The sequence below is a fragment of the Apus apus genome, chromosome 2 (assembly GCF_020740795.1).
Source record: "Apus apus isolate bApuApu2 chromosome 2, bApuApu2.pri.cur, whole genome shotgun sequence".
NCBI lineage: Eukaryota > Metazoa > Chordata > Aves > Apodiformes > Apodidae > Apus > Apus apus.
Genome location: NC_067283.1, coordinates 70,346,767 through 70,369,848, shown reverse-complemented (window position 1 = coordinate 70,369,848; position 23,082 = coordinate 70,346,767). Strand labels below are relative to the sequence as shown.

The 23,082-nt window shown below is 41.5% G+C and overlaps 1 protein-coding gene across 2 annotated transcripts; it reads left to right on the top strand.

Moving 5' to 3' along the window:
* Window positions 1–13,765: 13,765 nt before the first annotated feature.
* NQO2 (N-ribosyldihydronicotinamide:quinone reductase 2) lies at window positions 13,766–23,082 on the top strand. 2 transcript variants are annotated; one of them, XM_051611679.1, is made up of 7 exons: window positions 13,776–13,823; window positions 14,395–14,474; window positions 16,160–16,324; window positions 17,787–17,917; window positions 20,061–20,174; window positions 21,684–21,785; window positions 22,747–23,082. In XM_051611679.1, exons 2-7 carry the CDS (start codon window positions 14,468–14,470, stop codon window positions 22,918–22,920), a joined length of 693 nt encoding a protein of 230 aa, XP_051467639.1. In that variant the 5' UTR covers window positions 13,776–13,823; window positions 14,395–14,467; the 3' UTR covers window positions 22,921–23,082. The 2 variants fall into 2 exon arrangements, with proteins under 2 accessions (XP_051467640.1, XP_051467639.1); XM_051611680.1 differs by lacking the exon at window positions 14,395–14,474 and having other exon boundaries at window positions 13,766–13,823.

The window sequence follows — 23,082 nt, the reverse complement described above, 5'->3', positions numbered from 1 at the left end:
AGCCACCAACAAGGGAAGTGTTTTCTGAACAAATGAAACAATGTCCAGTTACTGAATACAGATAAAAAGAAATGAGGGCTGAGACAGCTCCTGGAGAAAGGGAGGCCCACAAGATAGGTGCTACTTTCATTATTTATAATGTAGTTTCATTATGTATGTGGTCCCTTTGCTTTCCTCACAGCTTCCTTTTCAAAAGCTTGTGCTAAGATACCACACTACTGATGCATTGGGAGCAGCTTCCACATCGCTGCCAGACTCCTCAGTCCCTTTCTAATCCCTTCATGTAGCCTCCACTATTTTTATTGCACTTTCTAAGCAAGCTCAAAGTCTCTTTTCTTCAGAGTCCTTCAGCATAATCCTCAGTAAGACAAAAATAAAGAAAGTCAAACAAACCCCAAAGTGCGCAGCAGGACTTAGATACTACTACAGCAGTCCAACAGAGGAAGGAAGGAAGCACAGGACTTTTTAAATAACTTCTCCTTTCTCACAAGGTCTTCCTGTGAAGGTTTTTGCAGGCCAGCATTGTAAAATGAGTAGCTACATTGTAAGGTTGCAGTCTGATGCAATCAATTCACTACGTAGGATTTTCACACTCACAGGGATCAGTATTAAGTCAAGTACTTAGAAAAGTTCTGTCACTAGGTTCATGTTAGATTTACTGACAGTGGAAGTTCAAATCCCAACAAGATCAACTCATGCCTCCATCTTTCAAACTAGAAAGACAGGATACAGATGAGAGGCTTTTTCTGAATACGGCTTCATTTCCAAGAAAGGGTTCTGGAATACAGACACTGAAATATAACTTCATTAAAAACTGGGATAAAATCTTTTGGCTTCTCTTTTATAAAGGAAGTGTCTATGTTTGCAGCTCTACCTAGACTGTTTGCAGTAATTATGTACACAGATGCACAGCTATTTTAATGAATGGTGTATGATGACTTCTGATGTTGAATGACCTGCCAGGAAAATGGAAGATTTTTATGTCTGTAACATAAACAGTACCTGAACTACGTACCTTCGCCTAATAAACACAGGCTGTTAAATAGTAAAAGCTGACAAATGCTTAAACCTTGTACCCCACTGAGGGTAAGTGAAGATTTGTGCCCAAGTCAGGGTGAGGCCTTCTGTTAACAAAACAATTATTTCATTTATATTCAGTAGTGAAGATTTACAGCTACGACTCACAGTCTTAGTTTCATTCAAGTTGTTTGGTTTTGATTCTGGGTCTTACTGAAGACTTTTTCTTGGTTTTCATGCCTACAGCTGTTTTCCTCTTAGTCCAGTACTACCTCTGAAGGCAGCAAAGGTAAGTCTGTTTGGAATATCATGTACACAGGTAAGTAAAGGCTCATTTTCTTTCTTCTTTCACAGTTATATGAAATCACTTATATAATAATTTCTCTCCACACACCCACTGTTTAAGAACCAAAATTATTAGTAAGATTTGGCACATGATATTGTGAAATCTTGGGATCTGGGGACAAACAGAGTTAGTCTTTAAAGCCCAGATGTACATGTTTCTGCTCAGCCCTTGGATCTGTCTATGTCTCTAACCCTAGGGGAAGCCAGAGGAAAACTTCCTGAGTAGCATCTCTCACACTTGGCAGCACAGCTACAACTGTCATGCTTTCTGCTAGAAGCTGCTGGCTCTGAGCCATCTTCTCCTTTATGTAAGATGCCTGGTGCAGAGGGGTTAGGTACGTTGTGCAATACACTTTTCAAGCTAAACTATTCCTCTGCACAGCCATCACCTGCAAGTTCTGCTGTGGGCAAGGAAAAAGTGATGCACGTTTGACATCTGACTAGACCACTGCTGCTTCCTTCTCATTGCACAGATAGGCCACCTCAAGAAGAGCTGTTGGCAGGGTTTAGGGAAAGGTGAACAGGAGGTGACGCTGAGTGATGATGATACAGACACAAAAAATTGTCAGTAAGGTGCCTGCATAGACAGATCTTGGAGAGACAGACAAACATGCATTTCCACATCTGTGTCAAACAACCTAAATGGTATTTTCATAATCTTATAAATGAATCCTAGCATGTAAGTGGGTAGTTTTCCAAAATACAATTGTATTGTGAAAATGGGAAAGCAAATAATCAATGCTATGGGACACATGAACTATTAAGATGTAGTTCTTTTCTAGAGACCTTTCAACATAGTGAAAGAATGATTTTAGGTTTTATACTGCTCCAGGGTGGTAAGTCAAGCAAGGAAGGTGGATATGGTAATCAAAACAAAATTTAAATTTGTCTTAAAGAACAATACTTTCCAAAAGCAATGTAATGAAGACACTGGCATTAGCAGGTCAAGTATCAACCCACATCAGAAACCATAAGAGCTTTAGGAGCACTACCTTCCATGTGCATGCACACAAAGAAATGAGTCACTACATCAAAAAGGATGAAACTATGAGAATTAGTGCACACTGCGGGCAATATATTCACACAGCCTTACTCCAAGTCATGCCCCAGCACACGTAAAGCTCAGCAAAAGCCTGGCATGTTTCCAGCAGGCCTGAAAAACAATGCTGTACTTCAGACCATATTGCCGGGGAGAATGGTTTGACTAAATATCTCTGCAGTGTAACCACTGATACCTAGGAGGTTATGCAAGCAGTTCACTATTTGTCCTATGATTTTTATTACAGCAACATCCCGAAGAAACCAAGTGTCATCCATACCCTATCGTATTAGGTACACAGTATTATGCAGGTCTGCCTGTACTGCTACAGAAGAACCTGCCATGAAGTATAGGTGTTTCAAGGAGAGCAGTGGAGATGGATCATAGTTAAAGGTTTTGGTAGACAAACAGTAAAAGAAGAAATTGGCTTCTGTTAGTCCCAGGCTAAATGTTCCTGCTCAACTCCAGTAATATCACTAATAGAGCAGATGGCTAGTTATCCACAGATGTTTCTGTTACTGTTTCTTTTTTTTTTAAGAACCATTCCATGATGCATTTACACAGACCAGGAACATGTAGCATATGTTCCTGTTTCCATTTCTCTCATCTTTCTATTAATGTTTATTTTAAAAAATCCTTTCTTGCAGTTAAAAAAAATAAATCAGGTCAAAAAATCACCGTATTGTGCGGCAGCAAGATCTCCTAGGATAAGTCAAAACCACCATCATAATTTACAGCTCTCCCATGAAGCAACATAAAATTGCTCCATCACACCAAAGTTATCCTTGAGCAGGGAGTGTCCAAGCTTCATCACCCTTTGGCATTTCTCACACAGAGGGGCATGATCCTATCAGCTTTCATACCACAGGTGGACTGTGATTGCCCAGAGCAACAGCAGCAGCAGGGAAGGTGCAACACAGATGATGTCTCTTCTGCAACCAGCTGGAGCAGAGGGAAAGCAGGAGTGAAAAAGAGACTGGGAAACAGCCGTGGAAGTTTTGGTTGCCCTTTTTTCCTGCACGGTCCTAAATTACTCACCTTGGGCACCAGCCCACCTTATAAAGTAAGTATTTATGATAGCATTGTCATAACACTAATGCTTTAAAGCCCTTTTTTCAAAAGCAGCCTTTCATTTCTCGGTGCCCAACCTGAGCTTGCTCTTAACAACTGTGTGCTGCCAATGGGTTTCTAATAAATCCACTGGAGAGGGGCTGTGTGGCCCTTTGGTACCCCCCATCTTTTTCAAAATAGGCATCCAAATTCGAGAGAAACTAACCCATATCAAATGAATGAGCACTCAAAACAAGAGTCTGTGCAACTTTCCTCTGACCAAAAAGACTGTCAGCGGTAGAGATGAAGACTTCTCTCTTCCCAGTCCTGCACATATCTCCCTGACTGTTCTTCCTCTAAACCAAAATAATTTTCTCCAAGTACAATCACTACCACAAAAAAATAATACAACATATCTTGCTATGCTATCTTACCACAAGGCAAAACTGCAGTAATGAGGGATTCTGCTATGGGACAGAGTAATTCCAAGAAAAAAAAAAAAAGGACCATGATGTCTCATTATACAAAAATACACTGAGTTGGACTGTTTGAGTTCGTAGGGAGAGAAGGAAGGTGGGAGAGGAGCTCACCTCTTTTTCAGTTTCCCACTTGAGGTTTTTTTTGTCAGCTTTGACTAATGTACAGCAACTGCTACACTGCTCTTCAGATTGAGCCCATGAACCACAGTAATTAATCCCAGAACAAATTATTTGGGCTTGTGAGGTGGTGTGACTCAGGATGCTAAATGATGATAGGCCACAGAAAACGTCAGAAAAACCAAGGGGGGAAGCAATGCACATGCTGAGTGCTGCAACAGCTACACTGAGTAGCTACACGGTTAAGTGAGTTCGGGGGATTTCTCAGCACTGTTCATTGCTCTTGGGGTTTGCAATACTGCAGGTAGCAGAGAAAAAAGGGGAGGAGGGGAAGGGGCCAGGCACTGCAGATGTACAGTAAGGAAATAATTCGAAAATGTGACAGCGCTGTTGCAGTGGTGGTGGATCTGCACGACTGGTTACAGTGCTGCAGAAAATTAAGTTTGTGCTTGTGCCTTTTGTGTAGGAGGTCTGGGCATAAATGGGGATACCCCACAAGAATATTTAAAAAAGACAGAAGTATGCATACAGCTACATGATTAAAGCCACTTAGTGCATGGGGCAGATCTCTCTGAACCATACACTAAGTCTTTTCCCCATCTGTCATGCAGATCAAGCACAGAAGCAACCTAAACCAATGGGGCACACTGAGGTGATTTTAGTTCACGTTATAGGAACAAACTTAATCAGTATTTCTCAAACTAGAGCTCTCAAAGAGGAAACACTAAGCTCATGCAAATCATTGAATTAACAACTTGTATTAATATGTAATATTACATACATACATATATGTAATATTACATAACTCCACTTTGCCATTTGTCAAAAACTTGTATTGCTTGGTCTGTAAGACTGCAATACTTCACCTTGCAAGGCATCTTACTATGCCAGGTTCTGCATGACTACTGCAATGACACCTCCTTCTGTGGAAATGCCTTTCTCTTTTCTGTGCAAGAGGAGTAGGCATACATAGGCAGCCGTTACATTTCTGTTAAAACTACCCTTTCACACCTCTGATGACTGCAGTCCTGAGGGGGGTAGAGTAGCTATCAAACAGGTTAAAGCTCCAGGCCTGCAAAGGCTTACATTATATCTTTAGCATTATAAAAGTTTGTATTTGTCCGAGTGCATCAAAACTGTGAGCACCACAGCCCACGGCTGCTGCAGGCGTGAGCAGTCCATGGCATTGTTTGGACCATGACCTTGCAAGAGTTTAGAGGCTGGGATACCAGCAGCCACTTTCCAGGGGGTCATTAACTGAATCCCAGCTGCTCCCCAGGACAGCCCCTTGGTTGGCTGCAGCCTGTCTTGGGGCAGCGAACAGAGAAGAGCCTACAAGGACATCCAGGCAAAGAAGCTTCCTGTGGAGCTTGGGAGTCACAGGGCCACAGAGAGGCAGATTACCTGCAGCTATGACACAGTAACACAAGAGCAAGTGGTTTCAGGAATATGTCTTGAATCATCTGCTTCCCCCAACCGTTTCGGCACAGTCCGAGTGAACAACTACCCACAGCCCCCACAATCCCACACCCAGAAGTCCGCACGTATCTTTCCCTGAGTGTGCACAGGCCAGGTTTTTTTTAATCTTCCCCTTTCTATGTGACAGCCTAACGATTAAGACTAGAATTCAAACCCTGCCTCCCCCCCAAACCCGAGTGCACCTCAGTGCACCTCAATCCCCAAGCCCCATGATACTGCAGAAGAGCAGGGGGTGAAGTCAGGTCACACCCAGGCTGAAGAGACTTCCATCTGCAGGACAGGGCTGAGGAATCAGCAGCTCTCGCAGAGCAAGGCTGTAGCCTGGTGGCTGGCCCTGTTAGTGCAGATACAGGTTTGGATCCCAGCTCTGGCTCCAGGGATTTGCGTTTCACACTACACAGTCATTACCTAAAGCACTCCTGGGCAAATCTAAAGTAGAAAGTTTGCTCCAGGTGGATTTTAAATATAACAGATTAGCCAGCAGAACAGGTTAAAGGACTGAAATTTTGCACATAGATAGACTGGAGGTGGCTGTTTCTTTTGCTGAGTTTCCACCAGTCTCTCAGCATCAATTAGCCTATCATACAATATAAATCATTATTCTTCGTTTGTATCAAATGCTATGGCAACAATATCTGTTCGATGAGGAAACTATTAAATGTACAGGTGAAACTCAAGATATGCAGATTCCTTGTCTGACATATAAAATAGCCCAAGAAAGGATGGTGGAGATAACAAAAGAGCTGCTCAGCGGAATTACACAGAAATGAAACAAGGAAAAGGAGTAACGAAATAAATTTGAAAGACGACATGTGTAGGATGAGCATCCAGCTGCATACAGTACCTGACACAAGAAAGACTTGGACTGATTGTAGCTTCACCAAAACAGGAGAAAGCACAGGGCATGGGGGAGAATCCACGCGTTGAACGGTGCCATTCTCGGCTCCCCAGCACCCTCCTCTGGGCTTCGGCCAGTCAAGCACCGTCCTTCCTTTTCTATCCCTCACCACTAGCTGAATTACTTAGTGTCAGGACTCTTAAAAGACAACGAAATGCTTCTTTGCTCCTGTTGAAGCCTTAGAGAGGCTTCGTGTGGCAGAAATCCAGAGAAGCCCCCTCCCCCTCGAATTATGTCCTGTGCATAAATGTGCTTTTGAACACTGCCTAAGTAGCTGGATTTGTTCTGAAGCTAATCATCACTGACTTGCTCATTATTTGCAACATCAGGTTGTTTATCTTGAGCCTGGGAGGGAGACTGTGTGTTAAAACTTTTTTGCTTTGATAGCTTTTTCACCTTGATGGTTAGCATTCAGATCACAAGAGGATGCTTCCATGTACAAGACCTGAACCCATTACTATAGCTTGATCCCAAGTCAATGGAAGACTCCAGAGCCACAGGGAAGCAATAGCCAGCTTCCTGTGATGGGTATGTCCCATAACAAACCTTGCCAAGCTGATCTCATGGCACCCTGGGCAAGTGGGTGCTCCATTTCATTTTGCTGCTTTCTCACCAGGTAGATTGCTGCTGCATGGAGGGACTTGTCAGCAGATGTTTCACACAAGTACCCTAGCATGTAAGAGGAACCTGCAAAAATCCCTTTGAAAAAAGTATCTAAAATTACTTACTTCTGAAATACAGCATGTCACACATCACTGGACTCATCAGAGGCAGCACCTTATGTACCTGCTGGTGCCTAACTAGAGTTTACCACCTTTATGGAATTATGTTCATTCCCCACCACAACAGACTTGAGTCAGCAGCTGGGCTCGTTTCCAGCCTCACTTTTCAAAGCTAAAGCAGCATCCACTTTAATACGAAAACAGAGCGTCCACTTGATGTTTGACCTTTTCTCCGTAACAGATAAACCTTACATCTGGGATAGAAAGTAACTTTGAACTGTAGTGACTGTAGAAACAGGTCTCCCAAGTTTTTGTTTGATTTAAGCAAAGAATTACTGATGTAAAAAAAATTACTTTCTCCCTCCTCTACCTATCCCTTGAAAAAAATATACTTTAAAATTCTGCTTGGAGCTAGTGTTCAAAATCAAACAGGTAGAGCTGCAAAATATAAGCAGATTTTAAAGAACCTTCTCAGAAAACTGTGCTTAAGTGTATTAATGTTGTTTTTTTTAATACCTCAGCTAATGCATTGACAATTTGAGTTCAAATACTCCATAAAGTGCCTTCCCCAGAAACAAACTGCATATTTATTACCTCTATAGATACCAGGTAATACTCATTCCACTCTATATTTACATGAACAATTCCACAAGAAGTTGTGGGAGAGTGCTGGCACCCTCTACTGCCTTTTGCCATCACAAATGGGGTGAAGAAAAACAGTCATACTTGGCAGATTCTCATCATTCAGATGCAAAGGAAAATCCTAGATCTGCTGTGTTTTACACACAAACTTTGAGTCTACAGTCAGATTTACAATTCTAGCCTGTATTCAAAGGGGTCTCAGCCAGACTTCTCAAACAAAAAGTACAGAAGAAATTACTAATCTACAAGTAATAAATTTATGTATCCCAGAATTTGTACTTGAATAAACTAGTCCCCTTATTTCCTGCCAAAAGTCTGCTAGCAGACACTGCAATTAAGTTTCAAATACATAAAAGCCTTAACTGCATCTTTAATTTATTATTTTAGTTGTACTAAATATTTAACATCATAGGGTGTAAAAACAAGCTAAACAGCTGGTAGGAATTGTTTCCCCAGTCACTATCACTATTGATGGCTTGCTTTTCATTTAGAGATACCAAAGAGTTGTTAACCCTAGAGTTTATAGTTTTCAATTTCTCTCACTCCCTACGAGACTGAGAAGAAAAACAGGTCACAGTGAGAGGCTGTTAGTCACACAGTCCTCCTGCTTCCTTCCTTCCTTCCTGTTGCACAAGCCTGTCAACTCTTCTGCTTTAAGGAGAGAAATCAATATGAGGGCAACTGTTACCTTTATTACCTGGCAAAAGATGCCTAGGAATAACTACAGTGCTACTGTGACACATATGGAGGTACAGACTGATGCAAAGATATTTTCTGTAGGGTATTACTACTCAATTTATCTTTCTTCTTTCTTTGTCATGTTCTCTGCAATATTCACAGAAAACTAATATCAAATAGCATTTCTCCTATACTAAAGGTTCGTTAGTACCATATTGCCTTAGTCCTTATTATCACTGGTGACAAAAGTTTGTCACCAATATTTCCTCTAGGACAGAACCTGCATTAAAGATTAACAACCTCGTCCTCTCTGAATGCTGCAATTCTGCCATAAAGACGAACCCTTGCACTGGGCGCTAGAGGGCACAATAGATACCCATTAAATACATGACATTTTGAACCTTCATGTACCACTGCAGAGAAAGAACCATGCATACCGTAAACTTTGCATTAAACCTGGGAAAAGGCATAAGGAAGGCTAAAATAGTTCCTGAACAGTGATATTCTAATGCCTTTATTTTCTAAAATAGATCACTGTACCTTGCAACTTAACCCACGTTTTGAAAACCTTATATAGAAGCTGCACACTTAACACACAAATTATACTAGCATTTCCACATTCATTTATACAAAAGATATGAGGGATCTAAAAAATTGTGTGGCGTGTCATCTGATGAAGTGGAGGGAAAAAAAGAAAACAAAATGCTAATCTAGTTCAGCTGCTGAAGGAATCAGTCAACTTAAGTGCTGTATGTATTTGTTCTTTACACTGACATCTATGATGTTTTTTATTGTTGATGACTCAGTTCATTGTTGGCTTGAAGCAACAAACCTGATTATTTCAGAGCAGTTTAGTTCTTATTACAATATCCAATAATGATATTATTAGTCTTATTATAATATCCAATAATGCATTCTTAGCATGCAGATTTTAAAGTTAGGCCATATATGGACATAATTTGGAGGAGTAATGAAATGTGTTAGTTATTTCCTCTCTCTTCACAGTATTTGAAATGCAGGATTGTCTTATCTTTCTCCTGAATCAACTCAAAATTTTATTTCAATGCTTGCAAGATTTTAGAAGAGAACATAAACAAAAGCACTTAGTTGTTTTCAGGTATTGAGATGCTCGTGGTTTGACCCTTTTCTTTTTTACCCCCTATTAACAAATAACTTTTTTGCTTACAGGATGCCACTGTAGGAGGTATTATTCAGACATGTCTGAGGAACAAAGGTCTCTGTCTATTCACAAAGCAGCATGGCACAGGAAGTAGTGCCACAGACGTCTCTGTATCACTGTGCCAGTTAGTATATCACAGTTTTGACCAGAAAAACTCATGTCATTTTAAAGTGCAAGCTTTTGGTGCCACTCTACCCAGTTCCTTCTCCCTGCAGCCACTTTGTTATTTGCAGTTTTTGAGTCTTCCTACTACTACTAGTGCACTTTTTTTGCTGTATAAATTTTGCTGGTGCTGTCACAGCAATAAGCATTAGGCCCTTTCTAAATACTTCCCAGCAGAGGGCTTTCTGTTGTATAGCTCCTGACTCATCCTAAACTATTTTACCTCGAGTATTTTAAAATGCTACTCTTGCAGTACTCGGTGCCAGACAGTATTGGCCTTGATGTAGTAGTAAAATATGAAAATATCCCTTATTTCCTTACCCTTCGACATGTTGTATCTGGGTTTTATGCACTTGGAGAACTTTGGTCTTTACTGACAATAGCGAGGGCTCAAAAGGCTATGGGAGTCCAAGCATTCTAGGAGAGGACAGTATTCTTGTCACCACAGCCACCTAGATGTCTGCTGTATGCCAGCTGGTGGATCTCCTTCCACCAGCATCAAAAGCACATGAAAGGAATTGCATGTGAAAGGGACTAACTTTCAGCTCTAGGGCAAGTTTAGACTAAATGCCCTAAATTTTACACAGCTAAAATCAGGAGAGAAGAATCCCACCTGCATGCTAACTAAGTGGAGTGCAGTTACATGAGTTTGGGGTAGAGTAAGAAGAGAGAGGTTGACTGTAATCCCTTATGTCATTACATTTGCACCACTACAGCATCTTTGAAGTGGGCTTACTAAAGCAATGACAATATTTTGATGTCCTGTCACTGTTCAAAGGGACTGCTATGCAGTCAGGAAGTGCAGATCTCTGAAAGCATAGCCACTGGACAAGTCACTGAACTGGTTCTTCCCAGTTTCTAGCTGAGTTATATACACCTTATGATCAGGGACATTTTCTATTACTAAACTCAGTAATGTAAGAGTAGATATTTATTACTGAGAATAGAACAGAAAAGCTTATTGGCAAAAAAAGACAGGACTTTAAAAGTACTTTGAACAAAAGCTCCTCACTTTTAGAAATGATAAGGCAGAACTTGAAAAGGGCAGAGAAGAGCAGCAGGAAGGACTGAAAGTACAGAGCAGTTTCTGAACAAAGACCCCCTGAAGAACACTCATCAGTCCAGAAAAAAGGTAGTTCAGGAGGCACAGGATGCAGATCCACAAAATCACCAATGGACAGAGGGGATGAGAAGGGACTGATTCTTCACCAGTACCCCCAGTACAAGAACTAAGTGGCATCAAATGAAGCTGATAGGAACCAGATGCACAGCAGGAATCGAGTCTGAGGACGTCCTTGCCAAGGGTAGTGCACATTTAAGGGATTGGCATAGATTCATAGGGAGACTGGGAAAAGTGCTTGAAAGAAAGGTAAATTGGAGATTACTATATAAACCAACTTCAACATACCCAGGCCACTGTTGAAGACAGCTGCAGGCTGAGACCAGTGGGGTCAGTATCATACATGCTTACCTGCTCTTACGCTTCCCTAGCCATCTACTTGTGAGCTGGATTGGAGACAGGGTACTAAGTTGGATGGACCCTTGGTCTGAATCACTATGATAATTTTCATTTTCTGATGTTATCTGTCTTGTGGCAGGGAGATAAACAGTTCAAGTCAGTTGAAAGTCAGGGAAACTATAAATATCCTAACTTCATACAAAGTCTGGCTCACTGGGTCAATGTTCATGAATGACTGGCAGCCACAGAGAATTTTCTCCAAGTTTAGCTAAAGCTGCATTTTTCATTCCTAAGTAACAATTAAGTAATTTAGACAGACGAAAATATTAATGGGGAAAAAAAATCAATCATGTTTTCCTATTGCAAAGGAGGACTAGAGAGAAAGATTACAAATGCAATGGGAAGGGGAAAAAACAAACAAACCCACACCAAGCCAGGTAATATGAAACATTCCCAACCTGCAAAATTAAAATCTCAGAGGATAATTGAGCTACTGCAACAATTTCCTGAGTGCTAATTCACTTTAAAGGAGGCAGGGGAAGCAAGGGAAGCAGGAGAGAAAGAAACTTGACACTGTCCCACACAGTTGCCCAATCAGCAAAAATAAACAGATCCCTAAAACTATGAAATTTGAGCTTCATAAAGAAGTCTCTGAAGAGCTCTGAAAAACTAAAAGGTGCTCAGAAGATTGCTAAGAATTTGCTAGATGTGGCTGCTGGAATCCTTATAATAGGTCTTAGCCACAGACAAACATGAAAGTATTTTTTTTAATTTTGTAAAATTGTTAGAGATCATTCCAACAATATTTGAGAAAAAGGTACTTTAGGATATGTTAGAAATTCACACAGGAACCAATTCTGTAAACTTTCACAACCTTACTCAGGAATGGGAGGGGTGAGGTGAGGTGTGGCACCTCTACAGTGAGATCACTGCTGTCAGTCTTACATGGAGAAATTTGAATTATTTTATGCTTTTCAAATTAATAAACTCCTCAAGGCTGAGACTACAGCTTTCATTTGTCTAAAATTACAAAGCACACCTACAATATTACAGTATTTTCCAGTTTTAAAAGCCTATTATTTACCGCTAGTAAACAATCTTTTCTTCCATACACCTGTGAAATATTTTAATGTAGTATCTATCCATCTGATTCATCATTAATGTGTTTTCTGAAGTCCTTCCTCCACAAAATATGCTCCCTTTTTAATGCTGTTTTTATATTCAGGTAGACCTTTTCAAATGTTGTTAACATTAATAATATATATGACGATAATATATATTAAGAGGACAGAAACTTTTTTAGCTCCATGAGAAAATCAGTCATTTGCTTTACACATATTATGCTCATTCCTTACATTAAACCTCCAGAAGACAACAATATAATTGTGAGTCTGGGAGCTCTGTCAAAACCTGGATGGAAATCCAGGAACACTTCTGATCGCAGAATCACAGAATTACCTTGTCTGGAAAAGACCTTCAAGATCATCCAGTCCAACAGCTAACCTAACAGTGTCAAGTCCTTAACTAAACCATATCTCTAAGTACTGTATCTATATGACTCTTAAATATCTCCAGGGATGGTGAATCCATCACAGCCCCTGACAGCCTGTTCCAATGCCTGAAAACCCCTTCAGTGAAGAAATTCTTTCTAACACCCAATCTAAACCTCCCCTGGTGCAACTTCAGGCCATGATACTCCATGTCAGAAGAAGATGGAGCATGTGTCAGCTCCCACCCAGCCCAGAAAAAGCCTTGGACACGGAGGTTGGGTGACAGCCATCATATGCTCTCATCAGACTCCTGATAGGAGGGGAGAAGAACAGGAAGGGACACAAGACCCCAGGCTGGGGGCTGCATGCTGGCAGAGGCCCTGATGTTGTCCGGAAAGAAACAATTTCCAATGCAGGGTGAATGCTGAGGAGGCAAGTAGGGAAAATGAAAATTACACTAAAAAAACACTCCCTGGAAATACTCTAATGCGCAACAGCTTTTGAGTGGAGGAAAGTTCACAGGAACGGTGTCATTTTTTTCTTTACTGTTTCTCTGAGGCATCATACTAAATAGTCTGTCAGATAATATAACCTAGGTACAGTATATAAATGACTAGCATTTTTCCTTTAGTTTCATCCGTCTTATAAATAGACCTTATGCATGGGGGAAAAAATGAAGGAAAACACCTATTTTTGGTTTGAGCATTTTTATGAGCTATAAAATACACCCTGTATAAAACTCAACGTTTTAGGGCTACATCCATTTCAGCTTCTTCCCTCTTTTTTGCTCATTCTTCACAAAAGTGAATTCTACCTGCTATCAGTATCCTAAACACCAACAGCCCTTAGCCATTTAAACACTGAGTGTTTCTGCCAGAAGGTCTCGTTATTTCTGCTACCAGAAGGGATGAAAAGACAAAAACAAGTCACGGCACCTGAGGGGAACTGAACTATCTAACCCGAGTTTCTGGGGTCCCTGCAAAGTTCTTTACCGTGCTGCTTCCTGCGTAACCAGAAGAGTGCAGCCAAGCGGACTCCGGGCTCGTGTTTTCTGCTCGACACGTCGGTGAGTGACAGCTGTGTCCCTGCTTTCTGGCACAGGGGGGGGCTGCTCATTCCCAGGCAGGGCTGTCCCCGCTGCCTGCAGCACCATCTGTGTCCCCTTCTCCCTGGGAAGCCCCTGAAGACAGCTGGGGGATGCACGGCGGCTCCCCCGACCCCGACAGCAGCTGAAAAAGGCAGACGGGGCCAGGTTTGCAGACAGGTTTTTCCGCTCCTCCCACTCCCCGCACGACGACGCGGGGAGCTCGGCCATTTATTTCCCAGACCTTGGGTCCCAGTCACTCGGTTTCTGCCTCGGGTTCTTCATTGGAAGAACACGACCGACAGGGGAGCTCGGCCCCACGGCAGCTGAGTTTAAAACTCACCCGGCGCTGGGAGGAGAGGGAGGGGGTACGGGCCGGGGAGTCGCCCCGGGCTCCCCGCCGGGGTGACGAGGTGCGGCTCTCCGTGGGCACCCGTGGCACTGGGGACGCGCGGCGGCCCCGCACCGAGCCGCCCCCGCACCGAGCCGCCCCCGCAGCGCCGGCGGCGGGAGCGCACGCCGCGCTTGTCTCCGTATCGCCTTCTCCTCCCAGGCACGGACTTGTCCTTCGAGTTGACAGGCCGTGTCAGGTTCTCCGGAGAGAAGCTACTGAGCGCTTCGGTGACATGGCAGGTAAGAACGGCTACCGAGGGAAGACAAAGCCAATGCTTTTTGCTACAAAAAAAACAGACTGCAGCTTTCAGTCCAGAAACCAGAGGACGTTTCAGAATTAAGAAATGCTGCTCCCTTCAGGCACACCGCTCCGTGGCCTGTCTGTAACGTTTAGCTGGGGGACTAAGGTATTACCTTTGCAAATGACTGAAACTACTTCAGCAAGTGGCACCTTTGAAAACTCCAGCCCTTGGCCTCACTGAAATGGAAACAAACCGGCAGCTTTGCAGAATTAATTACAGCATCTGTGATCTCGTGTCATCGCCAGCCACTGATTTGCCTGTTTCCTGAGAGTGAAACAGCGGAGAGGTGACTCCTTTTGGTATTCCAGAGTAAGTTACAGAGCAGGGTTTTAAATAGTTTATACGTGTTAAATTCATTAGAGCATCTGACTGTTACACAGATTGTAAATCTTTTTGGCAAAGCTGTTCTCTCATGGACACTGCACACTGGAGAAATAATCAGCCCTTATAATTTAGGTTGAAAATGAGGTATTGTTTCTTCAAGTCTTTGGCTCAGGCTCTAATAATTCTCTCTGTCACCTTAAGCTCACCTGTCACCCTCATGGTGCTCGGGGCTGTATAGCTTCTGTGTGCCCTGGAGAAAGGGAAGTCAAGAAATGCCTGAGATTTTGTGTTGGCAGGTGCGAACCAAAACCTGCATGCTTTGCAGATCTAGTCATTTTAAATAATCCCTGGAAATGCCTTTCTCTGTTTGTGTATAAATAACTACTATCACAGAGAAGTATTTCACTTTTCCTTGTGTTCAGTGATCTAAATCTAAAAAATTACCTCATTGTTTTAGAGAATTATTAAAATGGAATAGTCTGTGTACTGTGTAAGCAGTGCTATGCTTGCTGTGTAAGCACCGATAGGCCTTGCTACATCAGTTTAAGATGCCCCATCCCAACGTATCCATCTTGCCACAGCTTACCTTGAATCTGCTTTGTCAGCAGTTTAGATACACTAGAGAGCTCGCTTTCACATCTAGGAGAAAAAAACGTGTTGCTTTCTATCTAAGCCACTGTGATGATGCTGAGGTGTTATGGTGGCATCTTAAACGTTTACCCCGATACCACTTGCACAGCATGGAACTGAAAGATGAGGGCATCCAACATTGCAGAAGGAAGATGCTCAGCTCTCAGAACTTGAGAGAATCTAAGCTGGCACTGCTTTTATCCCAGCCTGCTTGTCACACTTGCACTGTAGCTTATCTGACCCAGCCTAGGGGGTTAAACCAGCAGACAACCTTTTTGCTTTTCTGTTGTTGGCGAGTTTTCTGGGGGGAGCAGTGGAATGAGATGAACACAAATGCTGACACAAGAGGAGAGACCGGGTTGTGCTGATGTAGGGGTGGCGTGACCTGCTATGGAAAGGCACCCACTGTCCACTGAGTCCTAGCTAGGAAAGCCCACTAGAGCACAGAATTTCTGGATGAGGGGCAGTCACTGATGAGTTCCTCATGGGTCATGCATTGCTGCTGAGCAGGAGTCAAATGCTGCCGCTGTCGTTCTGTTTTCACTGCTTTTGTGCCACTTGGAAAACACACTAAGGAAAAGGAAGGACCAGGCAGGCCCTGGTTCCACAAATTGTTTCGTAGCAGCCTCCTATACTCACATGTATTTTTGGTTTTCTTTCTGGCTCCAGGGAGGAAAGTCCTGATAGTCTATGCACATCAAGAGCCCAAGTCCATGAATGGATCTTTGAAAAAGGTTGCTGTGGAGGAACTGAGCAAGCAGGGCTGCAGTGTCACAGTGTCTGATTTGTATGCAATGCAGTTTGAGCCAAGAGCAACAAGAAATGACATTGTTGGTGAGACTAGCTAAAATACACGTTTTTCAACAATAATGAGTCAAACTTTCAGTTTGTCTATCCTACCCAGAACGCTACGTGCACTCTGAAAAATAGTTGCTGTTATTTTGTTAACAAGACCCAGCTTTTTATTTTCTGTTAGCATTGACTAAGAAATGTCAGTGTAGGAACCCAGCAAGTATCATTTAAATAAATCTTATCACTGGAAATGGCCCCTGAATCAGAAAAATTATCTCTATAGTACAGATTTGTAAAAGAGCATTTAGCCTTTAGACTAAAGCAAAGGAAGGAAAATATTATTTTTACAGTATTTGAAATCAACTGCAAAGATGTTCCAAGAGCAACCTTCTTTTAACAAACAAGATTACAAATGCTTTCTGCAAGTTAACTCCACACACTTAAGTGCTTGGACTTTTGAGTTGTCTTGACATCTCCTGGCTGCCTTGGTAGTATATGATTACTAAAAGTGACTAGATTATGCACTTAAGCTTGAGAAAAAGTGATGCTCTTGTTACACTTACGTGATATATCATTGTGGTCTTGCTAACATTTAGCTCCAGTAATTTTCCAGGTTAGGAAGCACAAAGCCATAACATAACCTGTGACAGCTGAAACTCTTCAGTTTAAAACAAGAATCAAAAAGAAACAGCACAGGTCTAATGCAAGCACTGGCAAAAACAAGAAGAAACTTATTAATGACCTGACCTAAGCATTTCTAAATGTGCACTCCTGCATATGAACCTTAGCTTATAGTGTCTTTACTGAGAGGCAGAAATGGATCAGCATGTGTCCACAGTCAGTCTCTGAAGCCAGCTTCTTGTGGGTGATAAACGCTCTCAGATACTGTTCTATGACTTGCTAGAGTTCTGTTTATGAAGCTACTGCCTCCCTCTTCTGCTAGAAATTGATGATCTACTAGTTGAATCAGCAGAATGAATGCATATGTCTGATTCAGACATACTTGAATCAGCTTGCCCAACTATAGTGGAGTCAGCAGAGCTGGCTAGTACTGGTTCCCCAGCCCCTGCTTAGTTTCCCAGTTACAGAGGCTGAAAAGCAGCTACATCATGCTTGTGACTGTGGTGGTTTCTGCAATCCCTAATGCAGAGACAGAGCAATTGGCAAAATTATCTTACAATGTCTTAAATCAACCATCTGCATCACCAGAGTCTCAAGCCAAGCTTAGGTCCTTTTATTGCACTTCACATGTTGCTACAGAATAGTGAAAGGTTTTAGTACTCTGAGGTATTAAATTCCTCTCCAATTTAAAATCAAATCACTGTCAGCTGTGATGATGCTAAATATCCACCCCCAAAAAAACCCAAAACAAAACAGGAAGCAGGGTGGGGGACTCGAAAGCAGTAACTCAATTGAGAACTGTAGATTGCAACATGTATTTAGTTCTTATTTGGCTACAGTGCTAGAAACCTGGCATGGAATGACTGTTCACTTCTACCCGCAGGTTGCTTGCACAACTCAGAAGAGTTTAATTATGGCATGGAGGTATGGGAAGCTTACAAGAGAGGAGGTTTGTCTGATGATGTGATTGAAGAGCAAAAGAAGGTGCAGGAAGCAGACTTACTAATTTTTCAGGTCATTATTTTAGATTGTATTAAAATATACTTCAGTTATGATATACGGGGCTGAACAAAAGCAAAGCAGCAGTGAGAAGATTATAGATTTCATTAGGGACATTGAATCTAGCCAGAGTAAAAAGAGGTAGTAGCTCTGCCACCAATATAAAATAGTTTGTATCCAGTGGAGTAAATTCAAGGTGTTGCATTTTCCTGATATGATGTGGACTTGAGAAAATATCAAAAAGTACCAAGTCATGTGTGAGCCTTATTTGTGCTAGCACAGATATGAGATTTTCACACAAATAATGGCTCCACACTGGCATTTTTTGAGAGCAGGAAGGCGCCTGAAATTAGAACCTTTAAATACCTCAGTAAAATTCACAGCAGTGCTTCACTTAAAAGTTAACATTCAGAAGCAGTCTGATGGCATAGGTTTTGTGAAAACTGGTCCTCACACTATCTGCACTCTAAATCAATTGCATTGAGCAACTCACACCAGAAAGTATTGAGTGCAAAATAATACCATAATTCTCAATACAAGAACCATCCCATGTTATCATTTTGTCTTGGAGTTCATGCAAAGCAAACACAGATCTGCTCATAGAAATGGGTGTAAGGGCTTAAGGCAGCCCTGCCGAGTTAAAGTTTGGGATACAGCAACAAACACCAGACCTACAGCTTTCGAAGTGTACTTTTTATCTCTAAATAATGGTACAGTAACAAGTATAGATCAGCAGTACAATTATCTGGGTCATTACAGCAGAAAATCCAGTAATTCAATAGCACAATTACCCAGGTTGAAGCAACAGCAAATGCAGTAATTCACCAACACTAGGCCAAACTTCCTATCTGAATGCCCAGAGACGTATGTGACCACAGATGTCAAGGAGGCTGACAGAAAGCAAAGCAAGGCTTAATTTTTTGGGGAGCAGCTGGGAGCAGCCAGCAGGCTCAGGGAATTCGGACTTCCTTGACCAGACTGTCCTCATTTATTGCCAAGCTGCAGAAGCGCTATCTGGACTTGCCACTGTGCCAGCCCTGTTCTCCATGTCTACAAGTCCGAGAGGTAGCATGTAAGGCAATCTTAGCCCTACATTTGTTTTTGTGACCATTGGCCCTAGATGTAGCCTATATATTTTCTGATGTCTGACTCTAGATTAAATTTAGTATGTGACCATATCTCAATTAAGCATTTCACTGTAAGTCTTCATTTTTACACTGTTGCTTCTGAGATCAGTATAATAAAACAACCCCCTGAAGGAAGTGGTTGCTTTTAATTTTCTGTCTCTAGGAAGATGCTAGGAAGAGTTTAATATGTTCTGGAGTAGAAAAAAGAAGGAAAAAGCCTCTGAAAGACACCATAAAGTAATTTAAAATTTACTACAGACTAAACTCATTACTTCTAGAAATAGTGGTGATTGCCTAGTTTCCACATTGTCTCTACCTTGAATTAAGCCACACGAGGTTAAGCCTTGACAGAATTTCTTCTGTACTACAATGTGTACCAAGGTTTAGGGATAGTGACGTGTCTTAGAATTAGTCCATAAAGCATTCAAGATAATGCAAATGAGACATTGTACTTTTAAGCTCTAGTCCCATGGGTTAAAATTATGGTCTAGAAATAGAGGGTCCTACTGTAAAGAAGTTTTCGTGTCAATAAACTGATTCAGGGTCATCATGTCAGCAGGGTGTGAAAGTAAGGATCCCACAGCATTTGTCAGCAGACTGTCAGGTCAGAACTGATCACCAGATGTCAGTCCTGGTAATTAGGCTCTCTGTGTCCATTTTGACAACATTCATTAGATCTTACGTTTCTTTTGCATTTCAGCAATAGGAGACGCAATTCTGTACAGTCTTAAGTTTGAATTAAATGGCACCTTCCTGCTTCATCATATTCCAACTTTAGTTTATGTGGAAGCCTTAACATACACCATGGTGTTAGTGTGCTATAGATGCTCAGGTATGTACCTGAGACTACTACAAACAGAAAGCACTTCAGTGATTTTTCTCAAGCATAGTTACTTTCTCCCTCAAGAGAGAGCTGGAAGAAGGCATTTATGAAATCTGAACAGGTAAAGATAATAGGATTTGGCCTCTAGACCAGGCCTAAGGATGGCCTGGACTCTCTGTGCTAACAAGGGAATTTACTTTTTGCCTAGTTTCCCTTGTATTGGTTCAGCATGCCAGCAATCATGAAGGGCTGGATGGACAGAGTCTTGGTCCAAGGATTTGCTCATGAATTTCCAAACTGTTATGATTCCGGTTTGCTCAAGGTATGTTTTTTGAGATTGTTCTGTTAAGACCAAGATTCGCACAATACTCTCAGGGGTATTGGTCTTTCTTTTCCATTGTATTTGTTTAAAGCTCTCACTTTATGCTCTCCTGAAATAATGCATTGGTAACGTGTTGAGTAACTCTCTAGCCTGTTAAAACTTTCTGAAAGGTAGTACAGTAACGGGAATGCAGTGGTTCCTAGAGACTTTTAGTGGGCCAACAGAATGGGCTTTATCATTTGTCAAGCATATCAAAATGTATTGGGATGGCATACAGTTTGCAAACGGTTTAAGTCAATCCATTTCCTAAAACTGTAGTCTGTCATTCTTCCTGCCACTGTAGGACTGCACAAATCCATAATGAGTGACATACTAGAATAGGTGACAAGATCCTGTTCTGGGATTAGATGTCAAAGATTGGAATGAAACTATAAAACTTAATCAGAAACCAGAAATACCCAGTGCACAAGCCTCTGTCCCAGCTATCTCATTTCAATTTTTTCTTCTCTGTAGCTTAAAATTTAGGAAACATCAGTATCTCTAGATGACAATTCATAAATTTTTAATTCTCTGTGGCACTGGGAATATCCTTGGGAAGTTTTGACCCACTGTCTGATGAATCTTACTTGGTAACAACTGCAGCATCCAGAAACAGTATTATTTTCACATTTTATGTTCACTCCATATTAATCTCTGTCATTACTGATCACCTTAACAATTCCAAACATTCCATATTGCTTAAACTTCAGAATTGTCTGCCTCACTGAGATGAATAGGAGTAATCTCCAATTATCATAGCTGCATGATGAGTGCAGGCTCAAGGCAGTTTGGATACTGCACTGGAAAAATGTTATTTCAATTATGGAATCTAAAACTGAGAGGACAGAAGCTGAGCACAAGCCCAGGGTCTAGAACAACTCTCTACTGCCAGCTTTCCACTGGGACATCTCTGCACCGGGACATCTCTCCATGGATTGGCAGATTACACAGGGCTGTGTCCTGGCACAGAGACGTTCCTTCCTGCAAGGCCATGGCTAATACCATAGTTACAGAAGCAGAAGAAATAAAGGGGGTTAGAACACCTGGGTAATAATTATTCCTTGGCAAGTGATAGGCAAGCTCCAGTTTGAAGGGGACTGTAGCATTGAATTTCTGCATTGAGGAGAGACAGGAATAAAGATATTCTCAGTAACAGTGCACTTTTCAGCCACAGTTTTCCGAACACTGCATAGGGGAGGGCAAAGGTCAGCCCTGCTTAATACAAGGATATCATACATGTAATGTTTCCTTTTTAACCAGTCTGTGCCCAAAACCTGACACACAGTCCACTGTCTAGTGTGTTGTCAATCTTTGCCTCAGAGCCTGCCCCTACACATAAGGTGTAGGCAAGAAGAGGACACCACCTCCTCCAGAAATTTATGTTGTCTGGGTTCCCTTGAGTATCTCTTGAACTATTCAGTCACTGTGTTTTAAACATGCCTAACTCAAGTGCTGCTTTCTTAATTCTAGAATAAACTAGCCCTTTTCTCTTTTACCACTGGAGCAAGCAAAGAGATGTACACAAAAGGAGGTATCAGCGGTGATATTCGCTATCTCCTGTGGCCCATGCAGGTATAATATGTGAATATTCAGTTGTTGTTAGCATAATTTTTATTATTCTGATTATTTTAATAGTTGTATTATTATTTCTTTTATGTTAAATACAATGTAATAATGTATAGTTGTCAGGTTCAAGCACCTGCAGGTTATAAATTGGGCCCTCAAATCTTGAGATGACTTCAAAAGTTCACAGAGTTTCAAAGTTTTGTGCCACTTCCTCCAGATTGGAATCTGGCAAAAGCTTACACTGTCAACCTTTTAAGTTTCTCTGGTGTTACAGGATTTCCTGTAAGATAAGGCAAACTGTGCCACCTGCTTCTTGATATAATACAATGGATGTGCTTAAATTCTTTGTTCTCCTACCCATCATGATTACTCACTGTCTGCCCTTGTGAGGCTGTCTAGCTGCAGAGTTAACACAACAAAGAATGTGAAATATAGCTGTGAATTCAGAAATACAGGGAGAATAGCAAGTTGAGATGGTTTGAAAAGCATTGGCCTTCATTCAGGATTGTTTGGCTAAGCCAGAGGCAAAAGGTTAAAAAAAAAAATACTTAAAAGGAGATGAGAAATACACTGTGGCTCAGGAACAATCTGTGGAAATCCAAATATTACAATGAACTTCAGGCTGTCTCTGGTCCTTGCAAATTTAATAGCATGTATCAGGCAAAGAGAACAGTTCTGTTGGTTTAATAGCACTTAAAAAAGAAATTCCACAGAGCAGAATAAATGAAGTTAACCTTATTTTTCAGTGTATTGTATATCATTCTGCCTAATACCTAGCCATCAATAGTGATCAGGACAGGTAATGAACTTTTGCAATTTATTTCCCTTCTCTTAATAAACGCACAAGTTTAGAGAACGTGTCTTACATTGGGTCAGAGAAACAGTTTCAGATTTAAATCTTCCACATTCTTGAACTGAAAATGAAAGACAATTTCCTGAGGCATCTCTTTCTTTGCTTTGAGTCCAGCATGGAATCATGCACTTTTGTGGAGTCGAAGTCCTTGCACCTCACATCTGCTTTGCTCCGGAGTATGTCTCTGAGGAGAAGAGGAAAGAGATGCTGAATGCCTGGGCCCAGCGTCTGAAGAGTCTTTGGAAGGAAGAACCCATAAACTGCTCTCCGGAGTGGTATTTCAAGTAATGTTCAGGTACAAGACTACAGAGAGAAGATTTTCTTTTCTTCATTTTTGGTGGTGCCTTATCTCAATATCTGAATGTTAATGTCCCGATTTGAATGTATTTTAAGTATCTTGAGTACTACAGCTAAGAGCTTAACTGACAATATAATATTTATCTTCATTGA

Coding starts and splice junctions, on each gene's coding strand:
- NQO2 (XM_051611679.1), top strand. Junction 16,325..17,786: donor AACAAGAAATGACATTGTTG/GTGAGACTAGCT, acceptor TTCTACCCGCAG/GTTGCTTGCACAACTCAGAA. Junction 20,175..21,683: donor ATGATTCCGGTTTGCTCAAG/GTATGTTTTTTG, acceptor TCTTAATTCTAG/AATAAACTAGCCCTTTTCTC.